This window comes from Ammospiza nelsoni, chromosome 8 (assembly GCF_027579445.1).
Source record: "Ammospiza nelsoni isolate bAmmNel1 chromosome 8, bAmmNel1.pri, whole genome shotgun sequence".
NCBI lineage: Eukaryota > Metazoa > Chordata > Aves > Passeriformes > Passerellidae > Ammospiza > Ammospiza nelsoni.
In genome coordinates, this window is record NC_080640.1 from 18,130,990 (window position 1) to 18,152,672 (window position 21,683).

Sequence of the window (21,683 nt, forward strand, 5' to 3'; positions counted from 1 at the left end):
AAATGGACTCAGTCTCCTTTTACACTCCTTTGGGTATATCAGACCCTGTCACACAGGAGACAATCCATTCCATTTTCATCATCTTTGCCAGTGCAAAAAAGTAGAAATTATCAGAACACAAAGGATTGATACAAAGACAAATTGAATGTCTTCTAGAGGCCTTTAACTTACAGCTTTAGTAATTTTATTGAGAATCTAATTTTTATATCCCCATACAGTCACTTGAAATGATTTTGTTACTTTTGACTCTCATCAAGCACAGCCCCAGACAGTTGTCTCTGGGAAATGACAGCACTACCTGGCACTGCAAGCCAAGTGGGATCAGAGTGGCAGCTCATAATTTTAGCTTCTCTTTGTCAAGTGCAGAAGCTTCACTCAATTCATGAATGAAGCTCCTGCTAAATTTTCTGCTTCTGTACTTCTGAGAGTAAAATCAGCAGAAATATGTCTGCAGCAAACATATTTGCCAAGAGATAATACAGATTCAATGAAACTAAGTTTATTGTGGGAAAATACCAATTCCAAGAAAAATTTTGGATTCTTTCCAAAAAGGAAGTTCTGAAATAAATGTTTTTGTTTGATACATTTTCAGTATCATCTAGTATCAGCTTTTGCATTTTTAAAAGGAAGCCAGAGAAGTTTAGGATGCCATGCATTTTAAAGAATATTTTAAATACAATCTCAATTTAAATCCTTCCAGCTAAAACCACACAAAATCCCCAGAAGGAAATAGGCATTAATAAAGGACTTCCTTTTGATTAATGAAGAAATTTCTCCAGATTACTCAAAATATTTCATGCAAATGTATACATTTTCTGATAAGAGTTTTACAGAGATCTTCTGTGATTTCATACAGGACATGGAATTTATTTTAATTTTAGTTGTCTATGTTTGATTAGGAGACGATGGACAGTTCACTTCTATCAAAGAGCAAACATCCTGGCTGACATAGATGTGAATATGCCATTTTAGGTGTTTTTAAAATGAATGAATGTTTAGCAATATTTCAATAAGGATTGATATGAAGAAAACATATTATAAAAAAAAAAACGTGTTTCTAGCATTTTTATGAGCTTTAATGGTAAATTTTTGGGAGACAATGCCAGAGATGTCTACTCAGGCTCATGAAGGAGAACAGTCAAAACTATTAAACACAGCATTTGTGATTACAGTTTGGGCTTGAACATCAGAAGTGCTGAATACTTTGTCTGCAATATAGTGGAACAGAATCAATAATAATTTTAATTCAATTAATTTAATAAGTCCATTGGTGGTTTTCAGACAACTCATTTGCTTCAAGTTAAGCATAAGAATAAAGGCAAGCTTATAAAGAGGAGTATGGACTTCTTTTTAAGAAGAAACAGGAACCACTTCATATTTCATGTTTCTGGTCTGTGCCCAGTTACCCAGGAAAGACCTGTAGAAGCCAGAAATGTGGTGGGCATTCCTTTTCCCAGAAAGGAAACATAAAAATTGTAGGGGTATTTTAATGTCCATACTGCTTACCAGAAAAGTTAATTAATTTGTTTATGGAAGATTAAATAATTAATGGTCTGGGCTTTGTCCAATTATTCTTTTTGAGAAGCAACCAAAGTACTAATTAATGCCTTAAAAAATTAGGAGCGCAAGATTTTGCAAAGGTAAATAATGGAAGCTTTTTAATCTTTCAAGCAGCTTTGCAAAATATTGATTACTTATTTGCTTTTGTACTACCATTGGAGGATTCAGAGAGCAATTCAACACCAAAACTAGTAATTCAGTTAAAATGAAAATAAGGTAATGCATAAACAGTAGACTTTTCAGTGGCCATCTAATAAAGCATATGGAGGAAAACCCCAGCACTGCAATCTTTTTATTTTCCAGCCACGTATTTAATAAGAGTCATGATGACCTATTGAACACAAAATGTATGCCTGAAACTCTCTCTCTAACCCCTATTGATGAAGAGTATCTCACTGTCAGCTCAATGTCTGTGACCTCCCTTCCACGAGGAGGAAGCTCCAAGACAGTCTCTGCAACCCCACAGCCACGTGTCTGTGGTCCCTCATCACCATCCCTGCCTGCCAGAGAGACACATGACAGTGACAATGAATGGGAAGACTTGGAGGAACCCGAGGAAGAGAAGGAAGAAAATGAAGAGTGCATTCAGGTATGTGATGGGCACCAAATGACTGACTGGTAGAATACAAGGGAAAGAAACAATTTTAAGAATGTTTCAGTCTTAAACAATAATTTTAACCCATTTTCTATGCTATTTTCACATGACTTTTTTTTTCTTTTTTTACTTTCCTGAATATTCGCAATCTTCAAATAAAGCAGACCTCTCCCTATGCCCAGCTCTCCAGAATTCTTAACCATTTGCCTTAAGGCTATTTCTTTTTTCTTGACATCTTACTATTTCTCCAACTTTCCAAAATTCTGCATTATTATTCTCAGTGTACAAAGACCTAAAAGCTGTCTAGTAGCTTCTAAAATTAATTGGAGTCAGCTACTTGGATTTTTTCTGCCATGTTTCAAGGCCATGCAGAAAACCACTTTGTTACAGTGATATTGCTGTAATGTCCTGATAAGAAAGCATGATTCTTGTGCTAATTGCTATTCAAAATATAAGGCTCGGTGCTGCCAAATGCTGAACATCTTGCATTCCTATGACACTAATGAGCTCTGAATTCCTACTAATTTGAGAGGACTGTGGACAAAATTTAGCTCCAGGCATTTCCTTCAGTGGGACAGCAATAGCAGTAACAACAGTGATCTTGCACCCTGCTATCACAATGCTTGTCAGCTCAGAGGCCTCCAAGCCTTTCTTTACACATTCCAAATGCCTAATTCCAGATCTTGGTGGCATTCTCTGCTTTACTAGGCCCTATAAGTCAATCAACATGAACCTCCACAATTCTGGGATATGGCAGAACACCTTTTACATACTCTTCTACCATCTGAGGATCTGATTCCTACCTGCATATAAAAATTATGGAATATGTTACTGAAGCAACAGAAAAGCCTAGATCAAAAAAAACTGTGCTTGTTTTAACAGGAAATGGAGATCTTTGTGACTTTGACAAAGTCAGAGAACAATGGTTATGGATTCTCTGTAGTTCTTAACAAAATCGACACCTGCCTGTATGTTGATGAAATCTTGAATGATCCTGCCCTTTCTGATGGAAGATTGAGAAGGGGAGACAGAATCATTATGGTACAGTAATTTTTTGAGTTTATGCAGAGGAGAAAATATTTACAGATCAATTTCATCATTGGCATTCTTTGTTTAGTATCACCCATTTATCACATATTTAGGTATGTAAATAAATAATATAATAAATCTAATTCTGCTGACCTCAGTTGGATAAATCTCAGGCTGAATAGATTGTACGATGAGGCAAATAAAATGAATCTAGGAGCATTCAAGACAAGTGAGACATTAAATGCCTTCCCAATGAAATTATATAAACTGAATTAATGTAATAAGGTGATACGTGACACACAAAGGATGCAGGGATTGTGTCCTTTGTAATGTAATAACAAAACCTTTTTTCAGCCCGGTTCATGTTCAATTTTTTGCATAAGACCTTCTCCCTTGTTTTTTGCAACAAGATCTTGAGTTTCAATGGGAAAAAAAGCTATTTTTATTAAAGCTCTGCATTCAGAAAAATAAAAGTTTAAAAAAGAAATATTATTGCAATCTTAATTGTTAAATGTATTGACATTAAATATCACAGCAAAGCAATAAAAATGAACTGAAAACTAATTTAAGTTCATATGCAAAATTCAGAGTAGAGGAAGAAGTAAACGATGATCAATGAGATGTATGACATGATTTTACTGGTTTGTCATTTAGGTGAATGGAATTGATGTCACATCTTTGCCATGCAATGAAGTCCTGACTTTACTGCAAAGCTCTCCTCCAGATCTGCACCTTGTGGTTGGCCGTGCCGACAGTGACCCACGCCCCTCAGTTAGGCCAGAGGACATTCCTGAAATTACTCTCACAAAGGGTGCTGATGGACAGCTAGGTGTGTACTAAATGTTGTATTTGATATTTTGGACAGGAATGACAGCATGAGATAATCACAGGAATGACAAGATAATCATAACCAAACGTGCTCTTGGATCAGTACGATCCAAACTGACCTTGACACCTTGATGCTCTTCATCATCACCCATGACCAAGGAATGAGAGCTTTTTGTGGGCAACATCTAAGAGGGAAGACTAATATCTCTTGTTAGACTAATGAAGGTATCTGGAAAAATGATCTTTGCATTATCACCCCATTAACTGAAGTTTCTGGCAGATTTCCAGTACCATATTTTTTGTTACTTATACACATAAGTTTTGGATGGTTGGATAATAATGTCTACTACCTGCAGAGACACATAAAGATCTATTTGGAGGGAAAGAAAAAAATTGAAGAAAAGGTAAAGTTTAAGAAGGATGAGCCATAGGTTGAGACTACACTTTGCTATTCAAAAAATCTCCACTTGAATCCTTGATTCACCACAGACACAAGGCTTTATCTACAAACAATACAAATGATAAAAGAAATCCCCACAATGTGAGTACCTTGATATTTCTGTAGCATGTTATGAGTACTGCACACAGATAAAACGGTAGCCTCAGGAAGCAGTATGGCTATATGTGCTCATGTACAGCATCCTGTTTCCAGGTAGGAACTAGTTATTTCAGAGATTCTTTGAGTGTAGTTTGCACTGTGTAGGTCCCTCTCAGCTGTTGTAGGCCTCCTTTCCCATGGCACTCTCAAGACTGCAAGGTATGTAAATGTGCAGGTAATGAGGGAGCTGCTGCTATGCAGCTCAGTGTCCTATTGCAATGACTATTGAACATCAGGGGAAATAAAGCACTAGGACAGCACTGAAACACAGAGATGGACACCACCATTTAAGTTTTTTTAACATCTACTTTTTACATCATACTTTTTTAACATCTAATGGCATTTCACTCTTTCAGTCAAGCTTATAAATCCCATTTTACTGGGGCAAGACTGTTATTTATAATGTCAGTGATTTCTTCAGCCTATCTTTCAGTGACTCACATTTGTTCCACTTTCAGTCACTGACAGTGAAATTCTAAACATTCTGCCACAAAAGATGCTTTCTCTGCATTATTCTAGGCTTGAAGCTGACAGGAGGAGCTGGAAGCACGTTACAAGGTATTTATGTGCTAGACATAGTGCCTGGCTCTCCTGCCAGTGTGGAAGGCAGTTTGCAGCCACGAGATCAGATTGTTTACATCTGTGGACTGTGCACTGAGGGCATTAGCCTGGATGATGCAGTGAGAGTGTGTGAAGCTGCCACCCAGAATGTTCAAATCAAAGCCACAAGGTAAATCTGAGCATACCTCATCCTCATGCTGAAGCAGCTTTCTAAATTTTACATCAACAAGTCAAACCACACAAAACTAAAAAATGCTTTATCTCAAAGGTCTGAATGTTGCAACCTGATAAATAACATTCATAAGACATCTTAACTCCTTGTAATTAAAACTGACACTGCAAGTACAAGTAGACTCACACAAGACAAATGAGAACTCTTCAAATTTCATCATCCAAAACCAAATGTGAAGCCTTTAACTGAGGCTGAGCATCATTTTCATATGTCTTGTTCTCTAGGGAAAATTGTTGTATTTCCATCACTAGTGTGAACTTTCCCTTTATAGTTTCAGATTCACAACTACAAGGAAGAAACTATTTCTGATCAGAAATTCTGAGATAATTCCAACAGATAAAACATTTTAGAAAGGTACTAAAAATTCAGCATTTAACCTGCAGCATGACCAGAAAGTCTTTCCAGACCTGAACAATAATTGGCTGTAAAGGATTTTTCTCATCAGTTCATGGCTGCATTTTGATTCATTGTGTTCCACAGTTTGATATCACACCAGCTCAGGTCCTGGACTGATGCAGAAATAGCTTCCAAAGATCCCAGAGGAACAGTAAAATATTAACTCAAAGCATGTGAGTAACTGAGTTATGTAACCAGAGCCTGTGACAGAATGGCTATCACAGCTGCCTTAACATAGTTCAAACTTCTATTACTGTTTTATTAACTTGTGCTTATCTAACAGAAGAAGAAACTGCTGCCTCCTTATACATCTTTCTGTACAACAAGTTAGTAGCAGCACCTCCTGATTGTCAGAATTTACAAACTCAGGAGCTAAACAGAAATAGGGTAAAAGAACTTACAAAAGAACATCCCCACTTTATACAGGGGGTAACGAAAGCTGAATTCAAAATGGACCAAAAAGCAGCTCTGTATTGAGCCAGGTGATTTAACATGCTTATTTTTTTCCCCAACACATTTCAATAAAATGTTTCACTACAGTCAAATATTTTCATATACTGACATAAATTCTCTTTAGAACAGTGCCACTAACAAAATTGTAGAAGGACAACTACAATTTAGACAATTGCATTTCTAAAAATAATTTTCATATGTGCTTTACAAAGCATGCAGCGCTTAATGGCTCATATATTTCACTTTTTCTGCCCCCAGAAATGGCAATCCAGTGGTTCCTATAGAGCAGGAAAATAGTAAGTAAGGCTAACGTTTTTGGGTTTTAGTTCAAAACTTGCTGATTTTGAAAAAAAGCATAAGGTATTGATTAATTGCATTTAAAACTTATTAACAATTTGTAATTTGCCATTCAGTATTTCTGTTATGGCCATTTTAAGAGTCTGAAGAAAATTTGGTAGCTATTTAAAGATAGAAATAAAATGTATAGTTTTCTGTAAAAAAAGTAATTTATTACATCTTCAGTTTCTTTTTTTTTAAATTTGTTATTAAATAGGAATTTTATGTGGTCATTTCAAGATCTGTTTTGACTGAAACTATTCTATAAGAAGTTTTCCAGCACTTCTTGAGCCACTATTTAATATGAGCCACTACTTCATCATCTAGACCACCTTTTTAAACTGTTATTAATGAAGTATATAAAATCAGCAGGCAGCACTAATATCTGTTAGTTAAAATAAAAGCATTCCTATAAGGGGAGATATTTAATTCTCTAACTGATAAAAAAACTTCAGCCATCATCTGAGCCACAAAGATTTGACCAGAATTGCTCCAGCAGCCTAAGGAGTCTGAGCAAGCACAGGCTGCACCTGCACCCCCAGGTGGAAGGGAAGGAATCACATCTAGGTCGGCACATACAAAGGGTGTTAGTTATGCAAGTAATACTTTCAAATGCACTTTTGGCTGCAGCATTAAGTCAGACCTAACCCCAGTTTCATTTACCTGACTGGATATCTCAGTGGTTTTTGAGTTTTTTTAAAACCATGCAAACATGACTTCAAAAAGTAACTCTGGACCACAATTATTCACATGCCTACACTGATCTGAATACTGCCATACGGTTACCTGAAGAACTTATTCCAAGTCAAGTTAGTGACAGATTTCCTTAGACATGTAGCCATGTGTCTGTTTCTATAAACTGAAGCAATTTTCTACAAGATATGGATAAAGTTATGTGTACCCTCAGTTAACACGTAGAACTCAAGCACAGCAAATGTGTGGCCTGGTAGGACTTTGCTTACACAGCCTTGTGTGAGCTTTGCAGATTCCAAGATTTCTCAAGACACCTTCAAATAGGTAATGAGACCTGCTCCACCTCTGACAGCATTATGAATGGTGTACTGGCACAGTTACCTGCCTCTCCTATAAAACAAGATGTGTCAGGTCCTGCACATGGGTCAGAGCAATCCCAAACATAAACACTTGGGCAGAGAACAGACTGAGAGCAGCCCTGAGAAGGACTTGAGGGTGTTGGTTGATGAAAAGCTAAACATGACTGAGAAATGTGCAATCACAGCCCAGAAGGCCTGTCCTGGGCTGTACCAAAGGCAGTGTGGCCATCAGGTTGAGGGAGAGGATTCTGTCCCACTGCTCTGTGAGACCCCACCTGGAGTGCTGCATGCAGCTCTGCAGTCCCCAGCATAGGATGCACATGGACCTCTTGGAGCAATTTAAAGGGGAGGCCATAAAGATGGTCAGAGGGCTGGAGCACCTCTCCTGTGAAGACAGGCTGGGAGAGTTGGAGTTGTTCAGCCTGGACAAGAGATGATTCTGGGGAGACCTTACAGCTCCTTCCAGTTCCTAAAGGGTACTGCAGAGGGACTTCTGACAAAGGCATGTAGTGATAAGACAAGGGGGAATGGCATCAAACTGAAAGAGGGCAGGTTTAGATTAGATAGTAGAGAGAAATTCTTTACTGTGATGCTGGTGTGACACTGGATCAGGTTGTCCAGAGAAGTTGTGGACACCTCATCCTTGAAAATCTTCAGGTCCAGGCTGGATGGGGCTTTCAGTAACCTGGTCTAGTGAAAGGTGTCCCTGCTCATGGGAGAGGGTGGAAACTAGATGATTTTTAAGGTCCTTTTAAACCCAAACTGCTCTATGATTCTTCCATTTTATAGGCGCATTAAAAAACCTATACTAATTTTGCATTTGGTGTTCCATTTGCTATCATCACTCATAGATTTATTGATAAATCCGTAATAATTTGTTATTAAGAAAGCGAGCCTTCATTTTTATAGGTTTAGTTACAAGAACACATACTAAAATTGCAATTGCAAAAGGTAGCTTTTTTAAACTACAGGACATTAATTATTTTCAATAATTCACACATTAAGAGTACTTTGTGGAAGACAGCTAAGATCAGAATATGATAAAGCAAAACCACAAAACTGGGGGGGCCGATAGAGGTGGGAGTGTTCCTTCATCTGCCTGATCATTGCCACATGTGTGACTCAGTCTGGTCCCTGATTGTTGTTACAATTTTTAAAATAACAATGGCTAATATGCAGTAGCTCTGCAATTCATGACTGAAATGTTTATATATCTGTGCAAATCGGCAAACTTCATAATGCAGTGGTCTCACACTGCTTCGTATAGCATAAATATTGGATATTGATGCTTTGTTTAATAACCTAAGCACAGAGTTTGCATTCCATGGGTACATGAAGTTTAGCAGGAGGCCTGTCAGAGCAAACATACGTGTTTGTTTTTAGGGCCACCAGCTGAAACAGAGAAAGACAATATTTCTTTGTCAAAGGAAAACCTGAACTCCCAGGAACAGCATCTGCTGCATCAACATGGTAAGGAACTTTGCATTTTTCAATTAGGATTAGTAAAATTGTGTTCTTTGAAAGAAAAGTAAGTTTATAGGTGATAATAGCATCACCTGGGAAAGATTACTCTTCATAAAAAATCCTGCCTCCCTCAGAGTTTCAGAGAACATTTATACATTACTGCTCTCCATCTGGTGTCTCTGTAGGATGCAGTTCTTAAAGCTTGTTTTGGAACCTGCTCACGGGGAGGTAAAAAGGTCACAGTGATTCACATTTCAGGAGTTTTAGGCCACATAAATCTGAGGGATTTATTTTGTATTTCACATATAAAATATAAAATGTTTTATTATGTCTCCAAATGAGATTTTGAGTGTTATACTGTAGAGTATTTTACCAGGACAACTATCTAAAAACTGTTGTTGGTTTTTCACAGAGAAACATTTGGAGGAAACAAACTGTGATGATCAGCAGAACACTGCTGATTCTCCAGAATGTAAAGTAAGTGACACTCTGAGGTGTGAGGTGGTTCATCAAGTGAAGTGAGCTATATGGAGAGAGGTTTTTTTCAATAGTGGTATTGAATGCATTTTCCTCCTCTCTTTGAAAATGTGAATATAATCCACTTGGAGAGTGTCCTGTAAGTGTAGAATTGTATTCAGCATTCACACAGTAGAATGCACTGGGCACTTCCTGGGGACAGACTCTTCTGTTGCTGTCTTTCAATGCTCAGAAAGAAGGCAGCAAAGGAAAAAGACACAGAATGTCACAGCATGGGATTCTGGGGAAAATATGTGCAATTGTTAAACATTTTCCACAACAATCTTTGAAAACTGAGATTAATATGTTTCATTCTGCAATTTTCAGATAGACATTTGAAAATAGAGTAAAATTAGCCCAATCTTTGCAGTACTATGCAGCACTGATATAGACCAATATGGTTTGAATTTGGCAGGAGTAACGCATTTTTCAAGTTATTTATTATTTATTATCAATTCCTGAATACACAGGAATGTTGTTGTTTGGGGAAGAAAAGTTATTTCCATGCTCAGCATACAATGCTTGAAAATTCTTACAAGCGCAAACATCACTTCTGTTGCGCAAAGACATGGAAAGTAACTTTAATTTAAATGTTCCAAATTGGGAGTGGTATTTCATGTGAATAGATATAGATTAAGCATTTTTCTCTTTATTGTGTAAAAAAGCTGTTTCTTGTTAAAATTAGACCTCCAACCTGGCAAAAAATTTCGAACAATTTCCTAATTTTTTATTATGTCATCACTATTTCACTATTACTGCTTCTTCTGCATGATTTAATCCATGATGGTTTATCTGTTCAACCTGCAAAAATAATTCACAAGGCTGATACTTGTGGCATTGGAACTAGTCATGCTGCAAGTCATAAACATTTCTAGCTTGCTGCTATTTCTGACATAGTACTTGACCCTAAAAAAGCAGCTGATTTTAAAAGCAAATGAAGTGCTAAAGTAAAAGAGATGGAAATGTTGGGATTACAAGATTAAGATCTAAATTAGAGAAAAATAAAAGAATAAACTATGTACTGCATTACTGTCATGCTGGAGGTAAGAATGCCTTATTTGTCAATTAAGGTGATTTATTTGATATATTATAAACGGATTACAGAAGTACACATTTCTTTGCTCTTAAGGGGTTATTTTCCCCAGCAGCAAACAGAGTATGAAAATAAGTATGTACTATTTTTATTCTGATACATACATGCAGCTCTTATCTTGATTCCTGGAACCTCTGTAGATCTATTCAAGAGTACAGCAGGATATATCCCATAATCCACATCAGACAGTGAGGACTGTGGGAATAATGGGAATCTTGAGTAATAAAAATGCAAACAAAATACAGCCCTGAATAAATTCCACTTCAGACTGCATCCTTGTCTATTGTAGGACTTCATTATTAAGATTGAGCTGGAAAAGGCAGAAAATGGAAGCCTGGGATTTGCACTGGTAGGTGGAAAAAATGGCAGGGCTATCCTAATAAAAGCCATCAGCCCGGACAGCAGTGCAGACCTGGATGGGAGACTTCAAGTTGGTGACATCTTACTGAAGGTAATGTTTGCTCTCCATTGCTTTGGCTCACATTTTCTCTACTTTATAATGAGCATCTGTCCAATACAAAGTGGAGCAGGCTGGAAATCTGATGCTGCTTTGCACAGTAACATGTAGGAGGTGCTGTCCCTTGGCTCCTGGTGGTCAGAGGGCTGTCCTGGGGCCCCTGTGTCTTCCCTGGAGTTCAGCCTCCTGTGGGACTGGGCCTCCCCAGAGCTGGAGGGGACCTCCTCACTGTGCCTAGTGAGGATTCCAGAGAAACTTAGGGAAACCAGAGGTAACTGGCCAGGCATGCAGGTCACAGCTAACCAGGAGACTACAGGGAAGAACCTGTCATGTTAGGTATTATCAAGACAAACAAAAAGCACTGGAATTAGGGTTTTTCAGTCTTTATTTAAAATCTTACTATCCTAGCCACTCTGTCACCTTTTAATATAAGTAATCCTTTTTGTTACACCAAATTATTTTTTCTTCTCCCTCCATGAGTTTCAAAATTGTTTGATTTTCTGGCTTTCATTTACTTCCATCTCTCTTTCATCTTCTCAATGAAGAATGGGGGAAAGCCCACTTACTATCTCAGACTATAATTCTCTGGTGTCCTGCTGGCAATCATGGCATAAAGATAAACAGGTGAAGGATCAAGTGAGTCAGGAGAGAATGAGAATTCTCTCCCACAAATGGGAGAAGATGATGACACATGAAGTTCTTTCAAAGAAGTTAAATGAAGATTTCCCAGTGCTAGGGCTTTGTGTTACAGGAATGTGGAAATACACATCAATGTATTTTTCAGGTGAATGAGACCTTTGTGTCTGGTCTGCCACGCCAAACAGTCACAGATCTGCTGCGCAAGGCGCAAGGCACCATTCAACTCACTGTCTGCCGAAGCCTGGCTTTGCACTGGGCCTATTCAGGCAACCAGAGCAACAGAGCTCCCACTCCAAACACAAAGGCAGAGCCTGGTAAGCACCCACATCCACTCATCATATGACAGAAGTGGGAATATGTGTTGCCTGAATTCAACTTTTGTCTTAGCGAAACAAGTCAATTTTACAGTCAGTCTGTCTCATAGCTGTAGGTACAAACACATTCTTCACCCTGATTTGCAGCTCTGGCTAAACTGCTCAAGACATAGGACCACAGGGAAGAAATGCCCAAGTGTGATTTTTAAATCTAGGAACAAAGCTGTAAGACCCTCAAAGATGCTTTAACTCAGTTTAAGTTTTTTAGTCGTGAATGTTGGTCTGATTTTACCCCATTTTATGCAACTCATTGATGAAATCACAGCCTGGTTTTGGCTCAGTTGCTAAAATACTTCTCCCACAAACTTCACATCCCATCACTCCTACTTATCTCCTGGATGCACCACACCTCCTGCTCTGTCTGGCAGACAGATCCTCTCTCTTCTGTGGTGTTCATGCTCAAACCCAGAAGCCTCTGCTCCCAGGCCTATTGTTATTCATTTGAGAGCAAACCCATCTTGCAAAGGCCAGTACTTACAAGCATGACTAACTCTATGGAAGAACTTTGTGCTCTATGCTCTGCTCTATTGAATACTCAAAAATTAATTACTAATTAAAGCTGGGAATGGAAGCAAGGATATAAAACTGCCAATAGATTACATAGTTATAGTCCTCAAATTTCCATTTCTTTAAATACTGAAACATTCCCTATAATGTGGAGAAACCTAAGTGGGAAGGATATAGAATTCCTCCTTCTGGCCTGCTGGTTATTGAAGGCTTTGTTTCAAGTATTCATAGTCATGACACTGCCATTGCCATTCTCTTCTTACATGATATCAGTGAATGACATAGTTTCTCGGAAGTTTAAATTGTTTTCCTGAGAAACACAATGGTATTATAGAAGTAATGGCAGCAAAGTTAATCCATGGTATTTTTCCCTTTGCACTGTGAAGGATGAGCTGGGTTAGGGTGAGCAGATTTAAATCGTTTCATGGTTTTTTATAGCTGCTGTTGATACAGGGCTTTACTTCAGTGTATCTTCTGGCAGTCTGAATTATGCTGGCTTCTTTGGTGGTGACATATGGCATTTGTGCTCTATTAACCCTCCCAGGGATACACAAGAGGGATATTCCATGCCAGTTTAAGACACTGTTTCTCAGTGCCCCATCTGAGGTCAAAGTCCTTTGGTCTAAGCAGCAGAGAAGAAATGGACCTATATTTTCATGCATTTGATTTTTTTTGTTTGTTTTCTGGTATTCAGCAAGTGGTGGGGAAAGCCTGCAAGCTCAGCCTGTTTTCAGTTTCAAGCAAGAAGGCTCCAACCAAATGTGCAACAAGGTAAAATCAGAGAAGTTTTCAGAAGTTATCAGGCAATGTACTCATGTTTGTTTACAACATGAGTTTGCTGCAATGTGGGCAAGAACCACACCTTCTTGATGAAAAAAATATTTAATCTGAGGGAAGTGAGCTGCCATGACTGGAGCTGCTGACATTTGAGTGAGTCAGGATTCCACTGAGACAAGAGCATATGATAAGTAGAATACATATGCTAAAAGGGTGGAGGGAAGAAAGGCTGCATATGCAAGTCTTGTTCTGATTCTTTATAATACTGAAATGAATAATTTATTAATTTTATCATCCTTTCAGTACTTCTAAACCATGTACATTAAAAGATTTCTATCCACTACGATTCAAAATTCAAATGCATCTAAATTTCTTCAAACATGGCTATGATTTTGAATCTTAGTAAATCCTGCAAGACATTCCACATTAAATTTCAGAGCATCTATTATTTATAAATTTAAAACTGTAAAACTCCTCAGTAAATGTGAGAAAATTAGGTCTTCTTATCCTCCAGAAAACAAATGAAAAACCCAAACCCTGATTCAAGTAATGTAATTGAACCAGAAAAAGAAAAATGGTAATTTGAACTAAAATTTAAATAATTATTTATCAAGTGTTAGAGCTGAGAAGAAGCTGCTTTCATATACTAATAGCAGATATCCTGCATTATTATTTCAATGCAGCACCTAGTTATTACTCTTTAGGATTGATAAACAGCCACCAGTACTATTGCTTCTATTGCATATGGAGGATTATCATCTGCCTTCCCTGTTAGCTGAGTGCTTCTTCAGCAGAGCAGCTGCACCCTGCTCCTACCATTAGCATTGTTGTGTCTAAGATAAAAAAGGAAATTATTACCAACAGCTCCATCTCAGATGCTGGTGCTTCCTGCTGCCAAGAATTGGGAGAAGAAGAATGTGACTCATGATTCCTATGATAGCATTTTCTTTCTCAGATCAGAGAGGATATAACCAACCTTTCAAAGTCAGTCATGCATGCTGAGATGTAGAGGTGTCTCTGGACTGTGCTATGGCTCAGAAACTTACAAATGCATCTGATAAGGCTTTTTACTCTGAGTAGTTACTGCAATACACACTTTTGTCTGAAAGCAGAAACTATTTTATTTTCCCTTTCCTTCTTAAGCAAAGGACATGTTTCTGACAGAAATAAGAGTGTTGATGAAAGTAACTACATTCCTGATGTTTCTGTGTACTGATTTTTCACAGCTTTTTCTTATTTGAAATATGCAGGATGCAGAAAGAACAGACAAATCTCCTCTGCAAGGTCAGCTGGCTGGACAAGACTATAAGGACCTCATCAGTAACGTTTCAGACAGGTAAGTCTTTCAAATGAAGTAAAACTATTAAAATAAATAGTATGGATAAATTATTTGTATATTTCCAGCTCTGTCCTAGTGTGGTATGAAAACGACAGAACACGGGTCTATTGGAATGCAGCTCCACCTTGAGGAAGAGCTGCTAAACAGCTTCCAAACAACTACTAAGACAAGAGAATTGAAGCTTACAGGTGTAAGGCCTAACAATGGAAAAATATCCTACATGAAAATACTCACTAGCTGTGAGAAACCTTACTTCCAGTCATTTTTGAGCAGCTTTTTATTCAGAGTATGTTCTTACCTCTGAAAAAACCAACAACAATCGCATACTGAAAATAGTATTTTTAGTAGCTATATTTGCAAACAATACACCAGACAAAATGCTACTACAGCCCCTTGAACTTATGATCTTCAGAGTTCTGACTAATTCTTGTAAAGAGCTGCTTAATAAAGTTAAAAATAAGCACAAGTAGATTAAACACAAAATCTTTGTATGGTTCAGATTATCAAAGTTTCTGCCACTTCAACTGACATTGTTTTGCAGGTCACAGAAATGTGCAGAATGTGAAAGTTGCAGAAGAGAAAATCAACAGTCTGAATCAGGCAGCTGGAGCAATGAAGATGATGTTATGCCCCACAGGATTCCTGTTCTACCTAGAAGTAATCATGCAAAAACTTCTCTTGTTTCTTCAACAGCATAACCCAGCATCTCCATACATGTACACTGAGAACAACACTAGTCTCTTGTACACAAGCTAAGGATTTGCTCTTTCAGTCTAAAAGGCCAGAGCACTCAAGATGCAATTTTTACTACTGATGCATAGATAGGCCATCCAAACTTTTGTAACTCTCAAAGGAGAGTTGAGAGTTATATCATGAGGTCTCTCCTCTCTCCCTGACTGTTCCCATACAACTTCTCAAAATAAGTAAATAAACACTTAAAAATGCAGAACAAAGGGTCAAATTGTCTCTCAAGACTTCTTCCTCAGAATCACTGAATTTCACCCCCCGTGACAATTTCATTAAAATCTCTAGAACTGATGTGCTTAAGCATGTACTGAAGCACTTTCAACAGCTCAGGTGCCAAAGCCCCTCTGACACCTGGAAGAGTTTACAGAAAGAATCTGCCTAATTGTTCCTTTATGAAAATTAAGCTCCTTCTGCTCCAAATGAGAATAAATGTGAAAGTAATCATACTGAAGATGCTGCAGTATCTCAAAGATTCTGTGAAATACAGACTGGTCTCTCTTCTCCTTGCTTCTTCTCACCCGGTGGAAGCAATGAGTTGCTGATGGCTCTTATTAGAAGTAAAACACAGGTAACTCCCTCACACTGACAAGCCTTGCTGGCCAACAAACAGAACATTATAAACAATCTATCATCTACTACCTGCTCAGAGTTTGGGGTTTTTTAATTGCCCTTGATCTGTAAGGAGAGCTGAGTGGGAAATAATGTGCCCTGTCTGGAGTGGGGATCTGTCTTCACTGGCACCCTCAACTTGATAATAGGAGCCTCTTTGAGGGTTAGAGACTGGAATACAGGCAGAATATGTCTTAAAAGCTCAGCCAAAGTGGGGGCAAGTTGTAGCCCAGACATAAACACAGCAAGCACAACTCTACTGGAACAGAAATTAATTAAGAGTAGTGATGATACATTACAGGAGGAGAGCAGAGCAATGCTTCTTGTCTTCATCCTGCAACAAACCCCTGGAACACATCATCAGCTTTTCTTTGAGATAGCTGGTATGTTATCCTTTGCAAACAACAGTCTATGACTAAAAAACCCAAATTCCATAATGCCTCTACCTCAAAACATTATTTTTTACATAACAAGCTACTGTTTTTACTCAACATGGGAACAAAAGTTTTTCTATCACTCCAGTAGAGTAGTGATATTTTTTCAGATGCAATGTTTATTTTCCTAATCTGTCAAGTACTGGACCAGAACACACATTTCAGGATGAGCTAAGTAGTAAAACTGAATCCTGACTTTGGTGCATCAAAGACAGTTCATATATTGCTCTTGAAGGGCAGTATGAGTTAAGATGAGAAGAAAAATATATTTGCTTACTTTAGGAAGGAAGAATTTGCCGTGATTATTCCTAGCAGTGGAGTGTGGCAATACTAATTGGCATGGAAATGTTGGAAATGCAAAGATAATTCTCTGTAAAGATGTGGCCAGTCTCCTATACCAGTATAAACTAGCATTAAAGTCTCCAATTCGGCAAGAACAGTTTATTTAGAACAGACTGTATTTAGAAACTGTGTGAGGAAATAACTTGCAATAGTTGGATCTGCTTCCAAATAACATGAAATATGGTGCTAATTGTATCCATGATGTTGACTTATTCTTCTTTCTGCTGTGAACATAAGTAAGTTGAAAATATTTTCTTCCATTTTCTCATATTTCACTTCCACAATATAAGCAGCAAAATATATATACACACTGTAGCTCCCTAGTTTTTAAAGGCAAGATTCTGCACTATGAACAATAATAATTAAAAGCTTCTTGCTTTTTTGTTATTTCTTTTGAGTTTTTGTTTGCTTTTTTTTTTTTTCTTGATACATAGACAGAACCTTTGCTTCTGGAGATGAACTGACTCAGTTAATTAACTTGAAACCATCACAGAGTGGAGTAGATCCAAGGACTGGCATAACAGGTCTTATTCAAGGACTTCAGCTGCAGATTGAGAATCAAGAGGTGCTAAAGGAGTTTATGGTAAACTTTGAACACTTCTTAAGATTTAAAAGTTCAGCAAAGCTAAGAAAGTGGCTTTCCATACAATGCATACTGTAGGGGAGTTTAGTTTGTATATCTTTACTGCATCCTTTTTCTCTGATAATTATTCCTGCCAAAATGGGGCTTCTACTCTGCTGTTTGGGTGGTAGTACAGTATTTGCATCTCTATTTCCATGCATATCAGTCTTACTACGTTCCCTGTTCAAAGATACTGCCCATGTATAAGGAAAATAAAAAATGAGACATTCACAATGTAGATTAGGAATCACTTTTTCCTAGACTGACTTCTTATTACCCTCTCAGCTCAACTGAAACTGCTGAACATCTACCTAAGAACTATCCTACGGGCTGCACCTAAGCAAGAAATCCATGCTGCTAAGGATTCACTAAAGTAGAAACAGTTGAAAGGAAAATGTTCCACTCAAAGGAACACCCCAGTTATCCATGTAACTCATTGCCACAAGATGCTGTTATGATCAGGAACTTTGTAACAAAATTACAAAGAAAAAGCAATGTACCTCCACAGATATGAAAACACATAATTACATCTGATTGCATATAAATAATGAAAAAAATGTAAAATTAGGAAGGCTTGTAAAATCTCTTGTTTCAGAACATAAACAGAATATGAAGTTAACATCAAATTCCCAAAGAACAGATTATCTCATTATTCTTCAAGATATTTTCCTTTAAAGGACATGCTCATTACCAGTGCAATGGATTGCTGCCACTTTTCCATAGTAATTGCAATGTTATCAGTTTCTTTCACTTGCCTTTATATCTCTGACTTTCTGAGTACAAAATCCCACAGGCTGAAGTGTATAGGATTTGCTGACATTCCCTAAAGGCTCAAGGGCATGTATTAATTTTCATTCATTACATTCCGTTACTGATGTAGGTGTAGCTTACTATGAACTCAGTCACACATCTGCACAGAAAACATAAAGATCTAATAAGTAAAGTGCTGGTTACCAAAGGCAGTGGATATTTTATCTGAGTAAAAGCCGTAGGAACTGATGCAAGTGTTCAAGAACTGTCATATGTATTTCAGTTCTTATAAATGTATAGTGGCAGAATGTGATGATTGAGCATTGTGCAACGCACAGAAAATAGGTAGAAGAATAACAAAAACATCGAGGTAACACAAAAATTTAATGAAATGCACTTGCACATTCCTGCTTCTGACTACTCTGCATTTTGCTGTGAAGTTCTTAATGACTGTATGATTTGCACTTAGTATCATTGGTGCTGTTCTCTATATTTATCACTTACTCCATCACTGAAAAGTATTCAGTCATTTTTGCACTGTTCATAGTGCAATAGTTACTGCTTGTGTTATCATTCATAAATGCTGACATTTGGCCAACACAGTATTCCAAACATCTATAATACAGCAATATACAAAAGGGACTTGTAACGATGGGATCTGAGGATGAGGGTTGGAAATATCACTTGAAAATGCAGAAATATTGTGCAGGGAAGAGAAAATACAAAGCAAATTGAATTTTTTGCCTAGAAGTTTACAGAATGATGTACTGATTCTCTTCTGTAAGAAGTCTATTTGCCAGCCTTGGGTTATATACAGCAGTAAAATTTGTTCACACTGACACTGTAAAAGCTGTCTGTTGAGGATGCGAACAACATAGATTGACTATTTCTTTTTGATCTAGGCTTTAGAACATGTGAAGCCAATAGATGACTGCAGAACTGGCAAAGCACCAGAAAACCAGAATAAAAACAGATACCGAGATATCCTTCCATGTAAGTATGCACAGAAATGAGAACATACATTTGGTGAACAAAGTCATCAGAGGAACACAAAAAAAAATTCTGGACCCTTAATGTCTTCCTAAACTGCAGCAACAGGACAACACATGCAAAAATGTGTAGCATCTCTATCTTCAGTGATGCAGTACATATATTCTTAGAGGTTCTTCTCCTTTATAACACCAATATCCAGTGACAACATTCCTATGCAATACATGAGAAGCAGCACTGGGTACACTATGTTGGAACACTGGAAAACAATTCTATAGTAATTAGAAGGCTTTTCACAGTGTTACACAAGTACCTCAAGAGAAATAAAGCTGCAATGAACCACACAATTTATCTGTGGGAATTCCTACTTGCAATGGTTAATATTAGTGCTAGTAGTCAAACGTGTTCTAAAATCCAGAGGAATACTTTTCTGGAGAGACTGAGGTTTCCTCTCTCCTGAGTTCTGGAGATGGTAGAACTCTGTTTCAGTTCCACAACTGAAAGAGCATCTTTCTGTTTCTGTACAGATGATAAGACACGAGTTCCTCTGGGAGAAAAGAATGGCTACATTAATGCAAGTTACATTAGAATGAATGTTGGAGAAGAGGAACACTTTTATATTATAACCCAAGGGCCTCTTCCATCCACTATGGCTGATTTCTGGCAAATGGTCTGGGAGAGTGAATCAGATGTGATTGCCATGATGACGAAAGAAGTGGAGCTAGGGCAAGTGAAATGCCATCGATACTGGCCTGAATCTCCCTATAACTCTAAAGAACTGGCTAATTTCTATCTCAGGCTACACAATTACCAGCCTCTGGAATACTTCATAATTAGAAAAATAGAAATTATCAGCAAGCAGGTAAGTTGATTTAATACTTTCATATATGATGAAATTGATTACATAGTTTACGTGAGTAGATACAAGTAGTATTGTCTGCTTCTATAATATGTGCCCGGTATTTTTGGGGGATGTAAAAATCTGAATAACAGGCATGAAATTAGGATTAATGAGGTGCTTTCTTCTTGCTCATTGCATAAGCAATGGATATAATATTGCATATGTTTGGACAAGGACTTCCAAAAATGAGACCTCTAATAGTCACAGAACTGGTGTGTTCAGTGTTTTGCAGAATTGTTTACTGTTCTCATCAAATCAGATCCCCACCAGAGTGGATTCATATTTGTAATGGTGGTTGAATGGAAAGGGGGAGAAGGTGGCTTTCATCCTAGAATTTAGGACAAATGATACATTTTTGTTCATGAAAATACACAAACACCCATGAAACTACAAATCTAGCAGTAATTTGTTAGAAACTTAACAAATACAGAATCCAGGTGGAAGAACACGGAAAACAGGGCAGGTATAAGTCCATCATTCTTGCCTCAATATTAAGCAAAGCTTTGCAAAAATTTCTGCAGGACATATTATGTAGTGGCATAATTAAAACATCTGTGCCAGACTAAACTTGGTGCCTTTTCCATCAAGATAACAATTTGAGGAAATGCACCTTATGTCACTGAGTGCAAAGCATTGTAAAGCATTTGATAGGAGTCTTCCTGAAACACTCTTAAAATGGCAAGATAGAACACCACATGTGATTGTTTCCATGAACATGCTAAGTTTGCTATGTTTGTACTAAATCAGTAGCAAACTACTACAGAAAGCCACAGGTCTACTTCAGCAGAAATCCATATTTACATTCAAATTCATCTGATAGTAAAAATCCAGGTAAGTTATCATTCAGATTTTAATGTGGCTTTGTGAACTGGCAACGAGAAGTGTTGACCCAGGAAAATTTAATTAATATTACCAATAAATGACATAACTACATTCTTTCAAGGCAACTGAATAACTTAAGCGACTCATCAAAGTCATATGAAGCAAATTTCCTAGGCCTGTGTTCCTGAGTGTGTTTCTTGAAATCTAAAGAAACATTAATAGAGTCAAGTATGAAAAGCTAAAGAACTGTAGAGTAAACAAACAATTTTAAGAATGAGGCTCTAGGAAAATTTTTAGTGGAATTCCTTGAAAACTGGTTTTGGGACTGATAATTCTTAACCTTTCTGGTCTCTCTCTTCCAGACGGAAGAAAAGCGCATCATAAGTCATTTGCAATTTACCACTTGGCCAGACCACAATACTTCCAAACTGGCTGAGCAGCTTGTAAAATTTATTTGTTACATGAGAAAAGCTCACAGGAGAGGACCTATTATTGCTCACTGCAGCACTGGCATTGGAAGAAGTGGAGTTTTGCTGTGTGTTGAAATTCTTCTCAGCCATATAGAAAAAGATTTATGTGTAAGTATCAAACAGGTCATTGTTAAGTATTACAAACTTGGTAGGGATGTCAACGGCATGGTGGGAACGTCTTAGAACAGAA

The 21,683-nt window shown here is 37.6% G+C and overlaps 1 protein-coding gene across 1 annotated transcript in view; it reads left to right on the forward strand.

Annotated features, from left to right (window-relative positions):
- Nucleotides 1-21,683, forward strand: part of FRMPD2 (FERM and PDZ domain containing 2) — a 62,090-nt gene that overhangs the window by 35,945 nt on the left and 4,462 nt on the right. Inside the window, exons 29-43 of the mRNA XM_059477654.1 lie at nt 1,864-2,149; nt 3,038-3,196; nt 3,839-4,013; nt 5,130-5,340; nt 6,511-6,548; nt 9,517-9,581; nt 11,003-11,164; nt 11,955-12,123; nt 13,385-13,461; nt 14,718-14,803; nt 15,348-15,463; nt 17,373-17,521; nt 19,213-19,303; nt 19,828-20,162; nt 21,386-21,466. Of these exons, the coding sequence (XP_059333637.1) occupies nt 1,864-2,149; nt 3,038-3,196; nt 3,839-4,013; nt 5,130-5,340; nt 6,511-6,548; nt 9,517-9,581; nt 11,003-11,164; nt 11,955-12,123; nt 13,385-13,461; nt 14,718-14,803; nt 15,348-15,463; nt 17,373-17,521; nt 19,213-19,303; nt 19,828-20,162; nt 21,386-21,466 (2,200 nt within the window). The remainder of the gene's footprint in view (nt 1-1,863; nt 2,150-3,037; nt 3,197-3,838; nt 4,014-5,129; nt 5,341-6,510; nt 6,549-9,516; nt 9,582-11,002; nt 11,165-11,954; nt 12,124-13,384; nt 13,462-14,717; nt 14,804-15,347; nt 15,464-17,372; nt 17,522-19,212; nt 19,304-19,827; nt 20,163-21,385; nt 21,467-21,683) is intronic.